Below are 13,996 nucleotides of genomic sequence, written 5' to 3' on the forward strand. Positions count from 1 at the left end.
TTTTTCTTATCATTATTTCCAAGTATTATCTATCTCTACATACCGTCTATGTTTCAAAATTCTAATTCAAACCCACAACACTGTATTGTTATTTGCAAAAAACTGATTTTTCCATTTTTCTCAGCATCTGTTGGGCTGCAGCAGGATTCCTACCAGAGTAAGTACTTCAGGTTTAGTCTTATTTTCTGTTGTTAAATGAGCGGATACTTTGACAGCCGTTGGTTGAAAAAGAAGATGGGTATTTTATCCAGACTGGTGACGTATACGTCTTCTGCAACATAGTCTGAGTTGAGCCACAGAGAGGAGGGGGAGGAGGGGGGGGGGGCAGGAGGCTCACAGGCTTGTGAAGCTGTGTAAGCAAGAAAAGCTGCTGAGGTGTGCCAAGTAAAAGGCCAAATTCAATGTCATCCAATATACACAACACTGGTTGAGTACTTAAACCTTTTTAACCTGCGCTTTTACATCATGCTTAGGTCTCGTCAGTCAGCAGCTCTGTATAATTATCAGCAGTCATCTGTACAGCCCAGTGTGTATCAGGAGCTGACCCTGGATTATTACACAGGTCAAACTAATTCTGATTTGATCCAGCAGTCTGCTCATGTTCAGGCCACATTTTGTTTACTTGTGACATATGCAGTAATAGGTTTTTAATCTGATGGACACAAGAGGACAATAAAACACACAAGAGCAGGAGCAGATTCAAGGGAACATAGCTCAGTGTCTCCATCTCGTGGCCAGAGAAGGAACTGTACTCTCTCAGGTATGTTGATTAAATTGCATTTCTCTCCATTCTAATGCTTCTAGATGCATAATTGCAGGAAAGACATTTTTATAAGGCATAATTCAACAATATTCAGTCAAGATATGCAGCTCACACACACACTGTTACAGGCTGATCCTACAGTAAATAAAAGTAAAGCAGAATATGTGGTATAATATTTTATTCTCATATTTTATGGAATACAAAGCCCCCATCCCCACCCCAAAAAGTGTGCACATCAGATCTGGTGGAAACTATTTTTAAGGACAATGAAAAACAATAGCCAAGAGACAAAAGGAATCTGCTTTACGGGTGTTTAAGTGTACGACTGGAGTTTAATGTGATGTCTTCATATAAAAAGGAAACCCTCTCATCATGATGAATAAACCCTTTAAAAAAAAGTAGCCTGGTTGAAGAGTCAGTTGACAGCTGAACATGAAGCACGAGCGAAATGTGAGATTCCTTGTTGAAAAAAATAAAACATCTTTCCATCCATCTTTGTCGTTATGACTACAAGGACGTAATCAATCATGTGCAACAATAATTTAGTTTTACATCATGTAAATTCAGTCACTTCTCTATTGTTTTACACAATCTTTGCTAAGCTGCACTAAAGGAATGAAATATTTCCCCCAAATCAGACTTGGGGGAGAAACAAAATGCCGACCATTATACAAAAGAGACGAAAAAGAAGGGATAAGAAAATGGCCAGCAAGGCTTCAAAGGAATACAACCTCATGTACAAGCAGCCAACCTAGGTCCAAAAATGTAGGCTTTTTCAAAATGGCTTCAAACCATCTGTGTTTGACATAACTAACCATAGCCTCTCCGTGAATTTGTTATTCCTGAAAGCAAGCTCTGGTCAGGGGTCTTCGCTGATCTCATGTCACGACATGTAAGACAAACCAGCTTGAAGACAAGATGGTAAAACCACCGACGATTACGGTGGAATAAAAATAAAGAACATTAGTAACATCACTGCTATTGAATCCGTACATTTTAATCCATGACTAAGTCCATTTCATACAATTGGGGAGTGAATGCGTTTGTTCTCCCCCCCCTGAGAATTGTGTTACACCAATTATTATTATTATGAGATGATTTATTTTAGTTCAGTTTTCCAAGAGCGACTCTCTTCCTGACTACTACACATCAAAAAACACACCAGAAAAACAAGGTAACCCAATACAATACACACAAGCCAACGTTTCACAGTCCGAAAAGGTGCTGTTTGCAAAGAGCCTCAGGTCCTCTATGTCCACTTGGTGAAAGTGTCCAACTCAGTTTCACCTTTCAGCAAGAGCAATTCATGATGTGGACATAGTAAAAATTAAAAATAAAAAAAGAATGAAAAGAAAAGATGACGTTCAGGATGGTGAAGCTTCACCAAGTCTGCCGCTGCTTTTACAGGGAAGAAGAAACAGGCTGCAGCAGCTCGCTGTCCATGTCTACTCCTCTTTCTTATCAATATTTGAATCCGTCCGTCCAAGTCCTTTCTTTTCCTACGACATGTAGGAGTTCTGGTTCTTCAGCTTGTCCAGCTCTTTGCTCTGCTGCCTCAGAAACAGGATTCTTTGGTTGACGGGAGGGAAAGAAAAGTATTAATGAATGTGTGTGTTGTGATCAGCTGAAGGACAAGTCCATGCATCATTTAACATCAGCCTCACCTCTGTTCCCTCAGTGTGGCCTGGATTTCACACACTCTGACCAGGGAGCGCAGGTTTTTCATCTCCGTACAGATCTCAGACATGTACAAGCTGCCCATGTTGTGCATGTCCTCATGCAACCGAGCCGCCTGATGGAAAGAGAGGAGGGATTTTTGAGACAGCATTAAATACCAGAAGAAGACGGCAGAAGGATTGCTTGCAGTGTTTGCCCCCAAAGATAATGCTTACTTTGCTTGTAGTAACAACATAAGGATATTCCGGTAATGATCTTTTATCGATGTACTTTGATCAAGCAGTTCATGAATGCAATGGCTTAATTAACAAAACACAAATGTCAGAGGTACATGCTTCTTAAAACCAACCAATGTTAGGAAAACCCCAACTTAATACATTACTATACTGACTTTGAGATGCTGATTTAAACTCAAACTCGAGCAAAGATTTATTCTACGAAGCTTTGAACCACAGCTCAATTTGTTCCACCATGGATATATTGTTTCCACAGAGATAGCTTTGTCATTATATTGTCGTGATACAAATGTCAAAGTCTATGTTTTTACTATCTAAAACGTGACAATGTAGTGCTTATCTAAACCTGGAAACAAAGGTGGTTCCAAAGGATCATTTAAAGACACGTCTGGCTTAATGCTGCAGCTATAAACCACTGATAAGAATCCCAGAGCTCCTGACCCAGGAAAATATACAGCAGCATTCTAAGCAAAGCAAACAAAGCACTGTACCTGTTTCTCCGTGTTCTCTGAAGGCCATCCTTGGATATGTCTGATGAGGTTCTCATCGAAATAAGCTGCCAGTGATGGAGTGATGGTGCTGGGGATGTCAGAATGGGATTGGCTGGTGCTGCTGGAGCCCGCATGGGACGAGGCAGAACCGGATACGTTTGATCCCGCACACAGCATCTCCTGGCTGGTGGAGCAAGAAAAATTACTAACTGTGTTGATGGTGTGAATAAAATCCAGCTGCTATGTTCTTACATTTGGAGAATTCAGTGAGGGATACTGTGGATTATTCAGTCTATAACAGTCATTTGTCCTCATTTAACATCTCAGAATCACTCCTTCTCTGCTATAAGTTACAATTGTATGTCAAAAAGGATGAAAGATAACTTACTTTCTCTGCTGGAGAATTCTGGGGTCTTCTGGACGCTTCTCCACGCTCTGAGACAGGGAGACAGATCCTTGCTTACCCGAAGACATACTGCCCTGAAGAGAGAAGGAAGACAGGACAGAGAGGACATCAGCAAGTGTCTGTTAGAGAACCCCTCCTTCTCAAAGCCCACTTTTCTTTAGGTCTATCAGTTGCGGCGCTCACCCTTGTTTGTGAGGAAGAGATGTTCCCGGGATGCATGCCCCCATGGGATTTCTGGTTGTTTTGTGGCGTGCCGTTCCGTGGTGACACGTACGGCCGGGGTGATGATGCATCTGATGTCAGAGAGACAGGCGACTGACTGGAGTGCTGGGCTGTGGAAGACATAGAAAATTAGACATGGGATTGATGAGCGGGAACCAGGCATCATCAGCTAACACACAAGCAAACACACACTAATGGCCTCCATTCTAGGATGCCAACCGCAATTCATGAGATGAAAGCCGTTTTCAGACTAAAACTGCGGAAAATGCACATGGACTTGTGGCATCTTTCACATATGAAGAGCGCAACAGGAGATTCTCCAATCAAAGCTCTTTTTCACCCTTGAGATATTTTGTGTCTGTTGTGTGATAAAGGTCCATCAACACGCCCACTTGCTAACAGACAATGCTTGGTAGAATCCTTGCTGTTATGTCACATGGGTTCACATGGACCTTATCCGGCAGGGGATACTGCGGAGCTGGCTCCCTTTTCCCACATAGATATGGTCAATGTCAAACTCACCAAAACAGCCCACACTGTTAACTTGCACCAAAAAAGCCATAATTTAAATGACCAAAAGTCAATGGGAGCATATTGGGTATTAAACAGTTACACCACTTGGGGATGGGAAGAGCAGCAGCAGCATCCTTGACAAATCAATAGGAAATGAGTTTGTGTAGCAGATGGTGAGAGACAGCCACAATGCCATACCTTGGTTGGAGTGCTGAGCAGCTGCGAGCAGAGCACTGACGTTGAAAGCAGGTCCAGCAGTGAGGAGCTTATGAAGCACAGACCGCAAGGAAGCTTGGGTGACAGCAGCGGCCAAGACTGGAGGGAGGAAAGAGGAAACACACAGACACACGGGTGAGTGAGCAAGGAAAGACAACAGGTGATTGCACAAGCACACACAACAAAGTGAGAAAAAAGTTAAGATAAGAAACCAAACAGTGGAAAGATGAATCCTGTGATGTAAATGTTATTTTACCAACAAGCACATATGTACGTGAGGCTCACACACACAGAAATGCAAGAAAATCACCGTTAACAACAGACACACACCCAGATTACAAGGAGAATGCCATTAATAACATAAGGGATAGAAAGACCCTGATGTTTACTGACATACACACATCATTTTATCAGAAACTAGATGTCATTATCCTTCCGCTAACTTCTACTGCAATCTCCAATGCAACATTTCTTTTATTGATCTTTAAGGAAAAATAGCTAAAATATTCCTGAAGACAATTTGTCAAAATTGTAGTTGTAATCTCTGCTGTCTAAAAGCCGTGTGTTTCATTGTCAGCACAGTTTAATGTCAGTGGTATTTTTGGCACAGAATCTGAAATTTCCAGTTTCACTCTCTGCTTCTCTGAATATGAGATTAACGCTGTTTTTCAGAACCTGTTTTTGGAAAAATACTTTTTGAGAAAACAGACTTTTGCTCAAATCCTGTTTAGAGTTTCACTCAGACACGACTCAGTCCTCTAGAACAGTTGTCATTATTGGAGCATTACTCTTGTAAACGTTAAACATGGAATGAAACCATCTAAGCAGAATTTAAATATTTGGAGAGACGTCAGTCGCATCCTCAGTCAATGTCAAGGCTTCACAGGCCAGCAGAAAAACATGGCCGGCATAATATTTATGCAGAGTCATCGCAGCTCACCATAACCACAATTGAAGATTCCTTGCATCATCTCTCCTATCAGGCTCTTTGACACAACTTTAAGGATTTTTTTCTGACATTTAAACATAGATCAGATTATTTTTTAATCATGATTTGCCTGCATGACATGTATTTGGGCTCGGGGCAGTAAAACGAAAATGAGTGTGGCCATAGTGATTGTCCAAAAAAAGACACCAAGTAAAACAGAAGTAAGAGCGAAAGAGGAAGAAGTGTCATGGTATTGTGCCCTCACCCTCATTGAGCTTAGCCATGTCCATACTGCCATTATTCATCTGCAGAGTCGCCTGCAGAGCAGGGAGGAGCTGATGTAGCAGAGCTGGGTCCTGCAGCAGCGCCGGTGAAGGGGACTGGACACACTGGAGCAACTGTCCCGTCAAGGAGGAAGAGGTGGAGGATGATGAGGAGGACATGGTGGAGGAGGTGGAACCTAAAGCACCAGGAGCGGAGTTCAGGCTCTGAGAAGAAGAGGAGGAATGGGCGGAGTTGGATGATGTGGACTGGTCCCCTGATGTGGTCTCTGAAAACGGACAGAGCAGAAGATACTTTATTGTATGATCAAATGTCATTCTGTGTCTCTGATGTTAACCCAAACAGTGTTCATCAGAAGGCAACAGAAATGTTAGCAGCTACATACATACGCAAAGGACATTAGAGATTACAACAAAACAAAAAATCTGACTGAATCTTTTCACGACCAAGTTAAGTATATACAATTTGTAAAGCAAGTTAGAGAAGACGTGTACATATTGTTCACATTTAGTTTTGTCTTAAGAAAAGGTGGAAGCTATGCCACTTTTTGTAAGTTATTTTAAGATGTAAAAGCAAACATAGAAACCCACATATTTTATCCATCAATATAAACAGAGCACCAAAATAAAGCAGCGACGTCTGAGTTGCGGTCGACTACGTGTGTATAATAATGATTAAATACTTACATGTGAAAAAAAGGCAAGAGGCTAACAGAGCTCATCATCTGTTGGCACAACACCTTAATACTTGATGGTTGCTGTTTACAGATGTGTATCCATATTGTCCAGTATGCTCAGCTAATGAAGGTTTACAATTCAATAATGTATATATTATATACTTGGATTTGTGCTTTCCATTACTCAACAGCTATAATTAAACATTGACTGAAAGACAAGACAGTAATTGTCTTGTTTCAGAATTATGTTAAGTTCATTGTTTACTCAAAGCAGCCATGCACAAGACAGCTATTGAGCCACAGTTCTAAAGCTAATAAAAGCCAAAACAGTACAAAACAACAACACCATAGTTAACAGCAAACGACTGATTAAACTGCAATCAACTGACCTAATGTACCATCTATGAGGACTTTGTCACCCTCATGTTCGGATATTGGAGTTTATCTAATGTATTCTACACTTACTGCTATTATCATAGTGATGGACCAACCGGCTCTTTGTAAGAACCCTCATCTTAGTTTTTCTCCTTCACATCTACACAAATCAAATAATTGGCCTGTCTGAAATCCAACTGATGTAAATTCGTCATAACAATCTAGTTTGTTCTTACTTGTTGTGGCTTTGTCCTGCAAGGCCTCTTGTCTGTAGTCCATGTCCCTAGGGAAACTGTTCGCCGGCATCTTGACTGGGTCTTTCTGTCGTTGTTCCCTGAAGCAGATTAAACACGATGCAAAAGTGAAAACGTGTAGGAAGAGGGCTTGATATCATGCATAAATGGCGCACAGTGTGATACTGCACTGTGATACTATTTCAGGTCTAAGATGGCATATGTTGTAATTTTGTTTAAGCAGACTTGCCTCTCCAACAGGTCCTTTGGCTTCTCCCACTGGGAGACCTCAGTTCTACAGTTGTAGTAATACTTCTTTCCCGAGGAGCTGATGTGCTCGGTCCAGTCATCTGCTGGTTCCTGGTGCAGAGAGACAACACATGAGGTTAAAAAAGGTGGGGGAAAGTTTTGATGTTAGCTTGAGGAGTATCAATGAAAAACATGTGAACTTAATGTAGCCTTTTCACTGTGATGGATAACACAGCTCAAGCGATTTTCAAAACGTATTTTCATATTGCTATAGAAGAAAGTAAATGGAAAATTCCCAAATGACGTATCTTCCTGTATATGCTTTTGTGATTTTTGATATACATTTTTTGATATAAACATATCACAACTTGAGAATGTGAACGTGTCCCTTTATACGGATACAGTACACATAGGCCTGTTTTCCATTCAGAGGAAAATGTCCTCCTCTTTCCAACCTCAATAATGGATGACGGTTTCCAGTCTGGATGGGAGCTGGAACGTTTAATATTAATGATCATGTACTGTATATATTGTCAACCGCGGTCAATCCAACAATTCCAGGAAGGACACAGCCCCACTCATATCGTTTCTATTCATCTACAATCACTCGGAGAAAAAGATTAGAGTTCAGATAATGGCAGTGTTTTACTTTTACTTGGAAACAACACAGGTGATCTGACATTTACTGCGGCCACAAAAAAAAGATCATTGCATGAATTTGTGTTTAATGATTTTGCGATAACTCTTGGAAGTAGATCATTAAAGTAGGAGTCATTCAAAAACAAGTGTAGTTCTGAAGGTTATAACTGTATCACGTAGTAATTTACAAACTAAAACAGTTTTGAATCCTATTTATTGTGTTGTCAACACTTGCAGCCTGAATGCTGACACCATTAGGGAGTAAGCTCATTTAAGATACCAATATATATTCAACAAGATTTGCCATGACTCCTAAGATATCATTATTAAACCCTAATGACAAACATATGTAATCAATGTAACTCAGGCTTGATACTTTACAAGCATGTAACTTATTATAAATGACTACAAATAAAACCAAACCCCACAAAAACTAATATATAGAAATGTATTTAAAACTAAATGCAAAATAGCAGGCTTCCTGTTGCGTTTTTCAAATTGCACATGTTTGTAAAGATCGGTCAATGTGAACGCGTTCCAGGGGTCTCAGGGGGCACCGTTGAGCCATTTTGCCACGCCAATTGAAAATTACTCCAGAATACGTACATTTTCACCACTTTCAAATTTTCTGCAAATTTTGGTAAGATTTTTAGCATGTTAGAAGTTTGGTGGTGATAGGACAGTGCACTTTGGAGTAATGACAACATCGTCTCCTTTGGCTATTGATGAACCTTCGCCTTACCTTACGGTTTGAGGAAATGTCCCCATTCTTAGAGAGAGAGCGAGAGACATCACCTTTGCGAGACATAAAGATCCCTCCGATCTATGACCACTGACACTGTCACTGCAGGAGTGGTGTTGTTTGTTCACGGCTCAGCATCAAAGGATTCATCGTCCATAAACTCTTTGATCTATGACCACTGTCACTGCAGGAGTGGAGTTGTTTGACTACGGCTCAGCATCAACGGATTCATGGTCCATGTATGCATAGATATATATCTATGCATGTATGTCCGCGATAGTGAACATCATGTTTTAATGGCGTGTAATCAAACTTTGACGCCACGCCATGGTCACACCGTGTGACGAAAAATCGATCTTTGAGTTAGTTTGTATCTCCATCTTGTTTTGATGACACTCATCTCAATTTGAAGTTGATCTGATGTAAGCCCTGGTACAAGTACTTCAAAGTAAAAATGTGGAATATGGCATTTTGCAACGCCAATTGAAAATTCCTCCAGAATATGTACATTTTCACCACTTTCAAATTTTCTGCAAATTTTGGTAAGAATCTGAGCATGTTAGGCGTTTGGTGGTGATAGGACAATGCACTTTAGAGTTATGACAACATCGTCTCCTTTGGCTATTGATGAACCTTCACTTTACCTCAATGTTTACACTGTTTGAGGAAATGTCCCAATTCTGAGAGAGAGACTACACCTTTTGCAAGACATAAAGATCCCTTTGATCTATAACCACTGTCACTGCCACTGACTGAATGTGGACAGGTTCCGCGGGTCTCGAGGGGTACCGTTGAGCCATTTTCCCACGCCCATTGAATATTCCTCCAGAATATGTACATTTTCACCACTTTCTAATTTTCTGCAAATTTTGGTAAGAATTTGAGCATGTTAAAGCCCTAAAAAAGCCGATTAATTTGCCTGAATAATAATAATAATCCTTACAATTTCAAAAGGGCCTCACTGTCTGTCAGTGCCTGTCAGTGCTCGGGCCCTAAAAAGCAAATCTTTTCTGCAATGTGCAGATCATTTTTTTACTATATCATGTTACCCACACATATTTTACTGATAAACCAGTCAGTGAGGGTCAAAACAGACAACTCTACACATTGAGTATTTTGCCTTTTTACTCAGTACAGCACAACGCGAGTCTCTCCTTCAAGTGTTGAAATGTAGAATCTTTTTTACAAGGTCTACAATTGAGTCAGATCCTTTTCTCTTTAGAGGGAGCCCGTTACATCTCATCAGCCATGCATTGCATTTGAGTTCGGTAACAAACTATGTGCAGGGAGACAGCGAGAGATGCCTCCACATAACGCCCTACATACCATCTTCGAAAGCAGTGTGACAGTAATTTGTACAGGACATGCTGAGGATATATCACTAAATAGCGCTGGACAGCGTCTTACCCTGTCTGCAGGCTTGCTCTGAGTCGCATGCGAGTCGGAGCCATGGTGGGAGCTGTTGTTGTGGGAGTTCTCCTGAGGAGAGCTGCTGGTCCCTGCAACAAAGTCATTTATCATGCAACTGAAAATAAATTGTGTTCAGCAAGAGGAATGAATCTTCAGTGATTCAGCCGCAGAGGAAAATCAAGCCACTTTCTTTGCCTTTTATTGTTTTAGGTTTATATTATGTACATTTGAGCAGTAAAGGCAATGTAGCTTGTTGTTGTTTTGCTCCTGGCTTACCATTTTTTCCTCTAACTGTGTGAGAGGTTTTTGCCTTGCCATGCCCAGCGCTGTCTCCTTGTCTGCTGACAGGACTTTCGTCTGACCGTCGCAGCACCTTGTAAGGGGGCGTGGGATCCGCGGAGCCATCGCGCACCTTGTCGTAGCGGTGTAGGCTGCTGGACTGGCTCTTTGGCTGAGATTTATGGGTCTACAAAAGGAACGGAGAAACGACTTGATGGGGATGGGCTCATGTACACACTGAAATCATTTATTCACATATGGAGCAGTACATACCATCATTAAATTATGTTGAAAATATTGTCATATCCCGATTTCCACATCCCGGAAAATCCTTTATACCGAGAAACACGATTTTACTAGCTCGAGTACATCGTAAGCAACCGGGATGCTGGTGCTCGTGTACATCTGTTACCAGTTTGTGACCACCTTCTAACCAGATTTCTCAATGCTGCAAGTAAAACAGCACAACTTTATTATGATTAAAACTTGGATAGGACTCATACATGTGAAAATAGTGCACATGTTAATGCAGTAGATGATATTGTCAAATTATAAGCTAAAGTAGTACACCTAAGGCGTGGGTGTCAGGTTACTGCAATCTCTATATTGTTTCATGTAAATTAAAAGCATCAGTGTGAAATCTGTGATATCAATGGATTTTAACCAGCATTACAGACACACATCTGCTGTAACATTTATTAAATGTAATTGAATTATACATCACTGTGTTACTAAGTGACCATATGACTTGATGGTTTTTCTGCAGCTCCAACGTGACAATATAAAGATTAACCTTTATTATTCAAAAGTAAAAAAACACTAAGACTCCTCGATTAATGACAGGTAACAGCTTTCATGTCTCACATGTCGTACCTGATAGGATTGGGAATCCCTTCTGTCGTTGCACCTGTGGAGAAGAAATAGAACAAACGTCAGTGTAAACATCAGTTTTTACGCATTTTCTGGTGCATATTTTACGTGAGTTAGCTCATTAGCCACCGCTAGCTAAATTCGCTGGATTTGCTATGTTCGCAACAGCTGTTAGCTCCGCTTGTCACTTAAGTAAGAACATAAGTGCTCATATTTCATATACATCCTACATCATTTCCCCATGAGGGTACGTTTTATCATTAGCCTGTCAATTAGCTAGCGTTACGTTGACGTTAGCGACAGGAAATACCCGGAGCCCAGAGCTAGATGCAGCAAAACTGCTAGTTAGTAGCACCAATTGCTAACAGCTACAAGAAGTCATTAGCAATCGAGCTGCGGATTAAAATAAGAAGTGAACCGTGCGTGATCGGTGTCGAACGTCCCGGGGAGTGTGTGATTTACCCATCGCTGACTCTTGCTGGTTTCCTTGCATACATCACCATCAAGGCCGTGGTGATGTGTGTGGTGTGTGAGGGGGAAACCGTGGCCTCCTGTCTGTCTGTCCGCTCCGCTCACTTCTCTCTTCTTCAGCTTCCTGGTGTCTGCACCCGGCCTCTGCTGCCACCGCACGGGGAACCTAGAAGCCTCGCAGCGGGCTCCAGCAGTGCATAGCGGGGGGTCTCTGTGAACGGCCACCCTCAGAGCATCACCTGGCATCCAGCGGCGGCGGAACGATGCTTGGCTCGGCCGACGTAGCTCAGCAGAAAGCGGCGGAGGCAGGAAGAAGCGGAGGAGACGAGCTGCTCGCTAATGTTTAGCTAGGAGCACCGACTTCCGCTTTGGCCTTTCAAAATACAAGTGTCAGTCTGTACTGCAGGGGGTTAAATTTAGAAACGCACCACAAGGAAACATAAAAGGAAAATATATCAATATTACTGCTGAAATGTGTCAGTGGAATGGTATAATAGTAAGGACAAGCAGCAAGAAAAACAATAAAAGGTAAAAGTATCATGATTTCTGTTAAAATATCTCATTTGCGAACGATTAATGGTAAAGAAAAGCACCATAAAGAAGAATAACAGCTAAATAAATCACGATTACGACTAAAATGTGTCAGTTGTAATAGTATAAAAGTAATGAAAAGCACCTCAAATAATAACAAAATGTAAATATATCACGATTGCAGCTAAAATGGCTCAATTGTAATAATACAAGTGTAAAGAAAAGCACCAAAGAGAAGAATAACAGGAAAATATATCACGATTATTATATTATATATAATAATATTATTTATTTCATGTATTTTTATGTTTGTATTTATATATATATATATATATATTATATTCGTTCCTGAAATTGTTAAATAATGAATTATTGTTCATAAGGCAGTTAATCTTGCAGCCAGTGAAAACCAAAGTTATATAAATACAAAATAAATATGATTATCAATACATACCTACTTTTAAAACTTCTTTACTGTACTGTATGCATACACTGCAGTATATAGTAAAGTTCAAAAAAGAAAAATACAATTATATAACTGATTAAATGTGTCAGGTGTTTATATAACAGTGTAGAGTTTCCATGTTGGAGCTTATTCCGTTATTACACACATATATCTCACTGTTGTTATGTAACACATACAACACGAAAGTAAATCAAACTACCGTTGTTGCCTAGAAGGTGGAGTGTGGATGTGACATTAGCTCTGTGCCGGGGCTTTTATCTTGAAGTGAGTAGCTTGGTTTCCGGTATTAGCCTAGCTGTCTCTGGATAACGTGACGCAGCTGAAAAGGAAGCTGATCGCTCCTCCCCCGACCTGTCCTGCCATTGGCTGGACCTCTCCTAGAACACACCCACCGTCTGTCCGCTCGTTTCTTCTTCCTACATCAACATCATCAACACTTTTATCCTCCATCAGCTGATCCTTGTCTGATGTTGTCTGTTGATCTGTGCAGGATTCGGTCTGTGGTGCAGTTAACAAGGACTGTGACCTTTATTTCTGTAATTAATCCACAGCACATTATAATCTGATGTGTTGTTCTCTAAGTGGCACTTCTCTATTAACCATGCGGAGGTCAGAGGTCAGAATGGAACAACAACTGTAGGGTAATAACTCATCGCCCTGAATGAGGTCATGCCCCTGATTCAAAGAAAAAAAATGTAATGAGCAGGGGTAATTGGATTTCTAGTGTAAAAGAGTTTGCATCCCCTCCTGTGATTGTTGAGGTTGATATGCTGCCCTAAGTATTTTGATCTTATTACTTTGACGTCCAAGTTCTCCATCAGCACACAGAAAGGTGGGAAATTATCATCTGCAAAGACTGGTCATATGGACAAATTTGACAGTTGTAGGCAGTGGTGGATTGTAAGTGAGTACATTTATTCAACTACTGTACTCAGGTACACATTAGGAGGTACTTGTACTTTGCGTTAGTTCTGGCATCTACTTATTTCAACTCTCTATAGTTCTACTCTGCTACATCTTAGAAGGAAATATTATACTTCTGTATCATGTCGTACCTTTTTATTCAGTCTTGAAAACATTATACATAGAATACATGCTGTCAACAATCTCTGTATTATGTGACTGAAAAGGCACAGGTACAAGCAAGATGCTTATATACGTTTGTCTGTCCTGCATTTCTATTCAAACAATTCTTCCTCCAGATATAAACGTACAAAGCAAAACTAATTATTCGCACTTGAATAAACTTTGATTTGACTCTAAACATAAATATCATTATTTTATAATATATCAAATCATGTAGTTTCATCTCATGGGATTT

At 40.6% G+C, this 13,996-nt stretch overlaps 1 protein-coding gene across 3 annotated transcripts; it reads right to left on the reverse strand.

The window, feature by feature from the left end:
* Positions 1-926: 926 nt before the first annotated feature.
* LOC133018125 (WW domain-containing adapter protein with coiled-coil-like) lies at positions 927-12,001 on the reverse strand. 3 transcript variants are annotated; one of them, XM_061084438.1, is made up of 14 exons: positions 11,670-11,703; positions 11,211-11,244; positions 10,611-10,785; positions 10,335-10,524; positions 10,056-10,147; positions 7,269-7,378; positions 7,022-7,119; positions 5,718-6,002; positions 4,507-4,623; positions 3,757-3,905; positions 3,556-3,647; positions 3,168-3,351; positions 2,428-2,555; positions 927-2,332 (listed from the first exon to the last, which is right to left on the reverse strand). In XM_061084438.1, exons 3-14 carry the CDS (start codon positions 10,614-10,616, stop codon positions 2,263-2,265), a joined length of 1,521 nt encoding a protein of 506 aa, XP_060940421.1. In that variant the 5' UTR covers positions 10,617-10,785; positions 11,211-11,244; positions 11,670-11,703; the 3' UTR covers positions 927-2,262. The 3 variants fall into 3 exon arrangements, with proteins under 3 accessions (XP_060940421.1, XP_060940420.1, XP_060940422.1); XM_061084437.1 differs by lacking the exon at positions 10,611-10,785 and having other exon boundaries at positions 11,670-12,000; XM_061084439.1 differs by lacking the exons at positions 4,507-4,623; positions 10,611-10,785 and having other exon boundaries at positions 11,670-12,001.
* Positions 12,002-13,996: the final 1,995 nt, after the last annotated feature.

Source organism: Limanda limanda, chromosome 13 (assembly GCF_963576545.1).
Source record: "Limanda limanda chromosome 13, fLimLim1.1, whole genome shotgun sequence".
Classification (NCBI taxonomy): Eukaryota; Metazoa; Chordata; class Actinopteri; order Pleuronectiformes; family Pleuronectidae; genus Limanda; species Limanda limanda.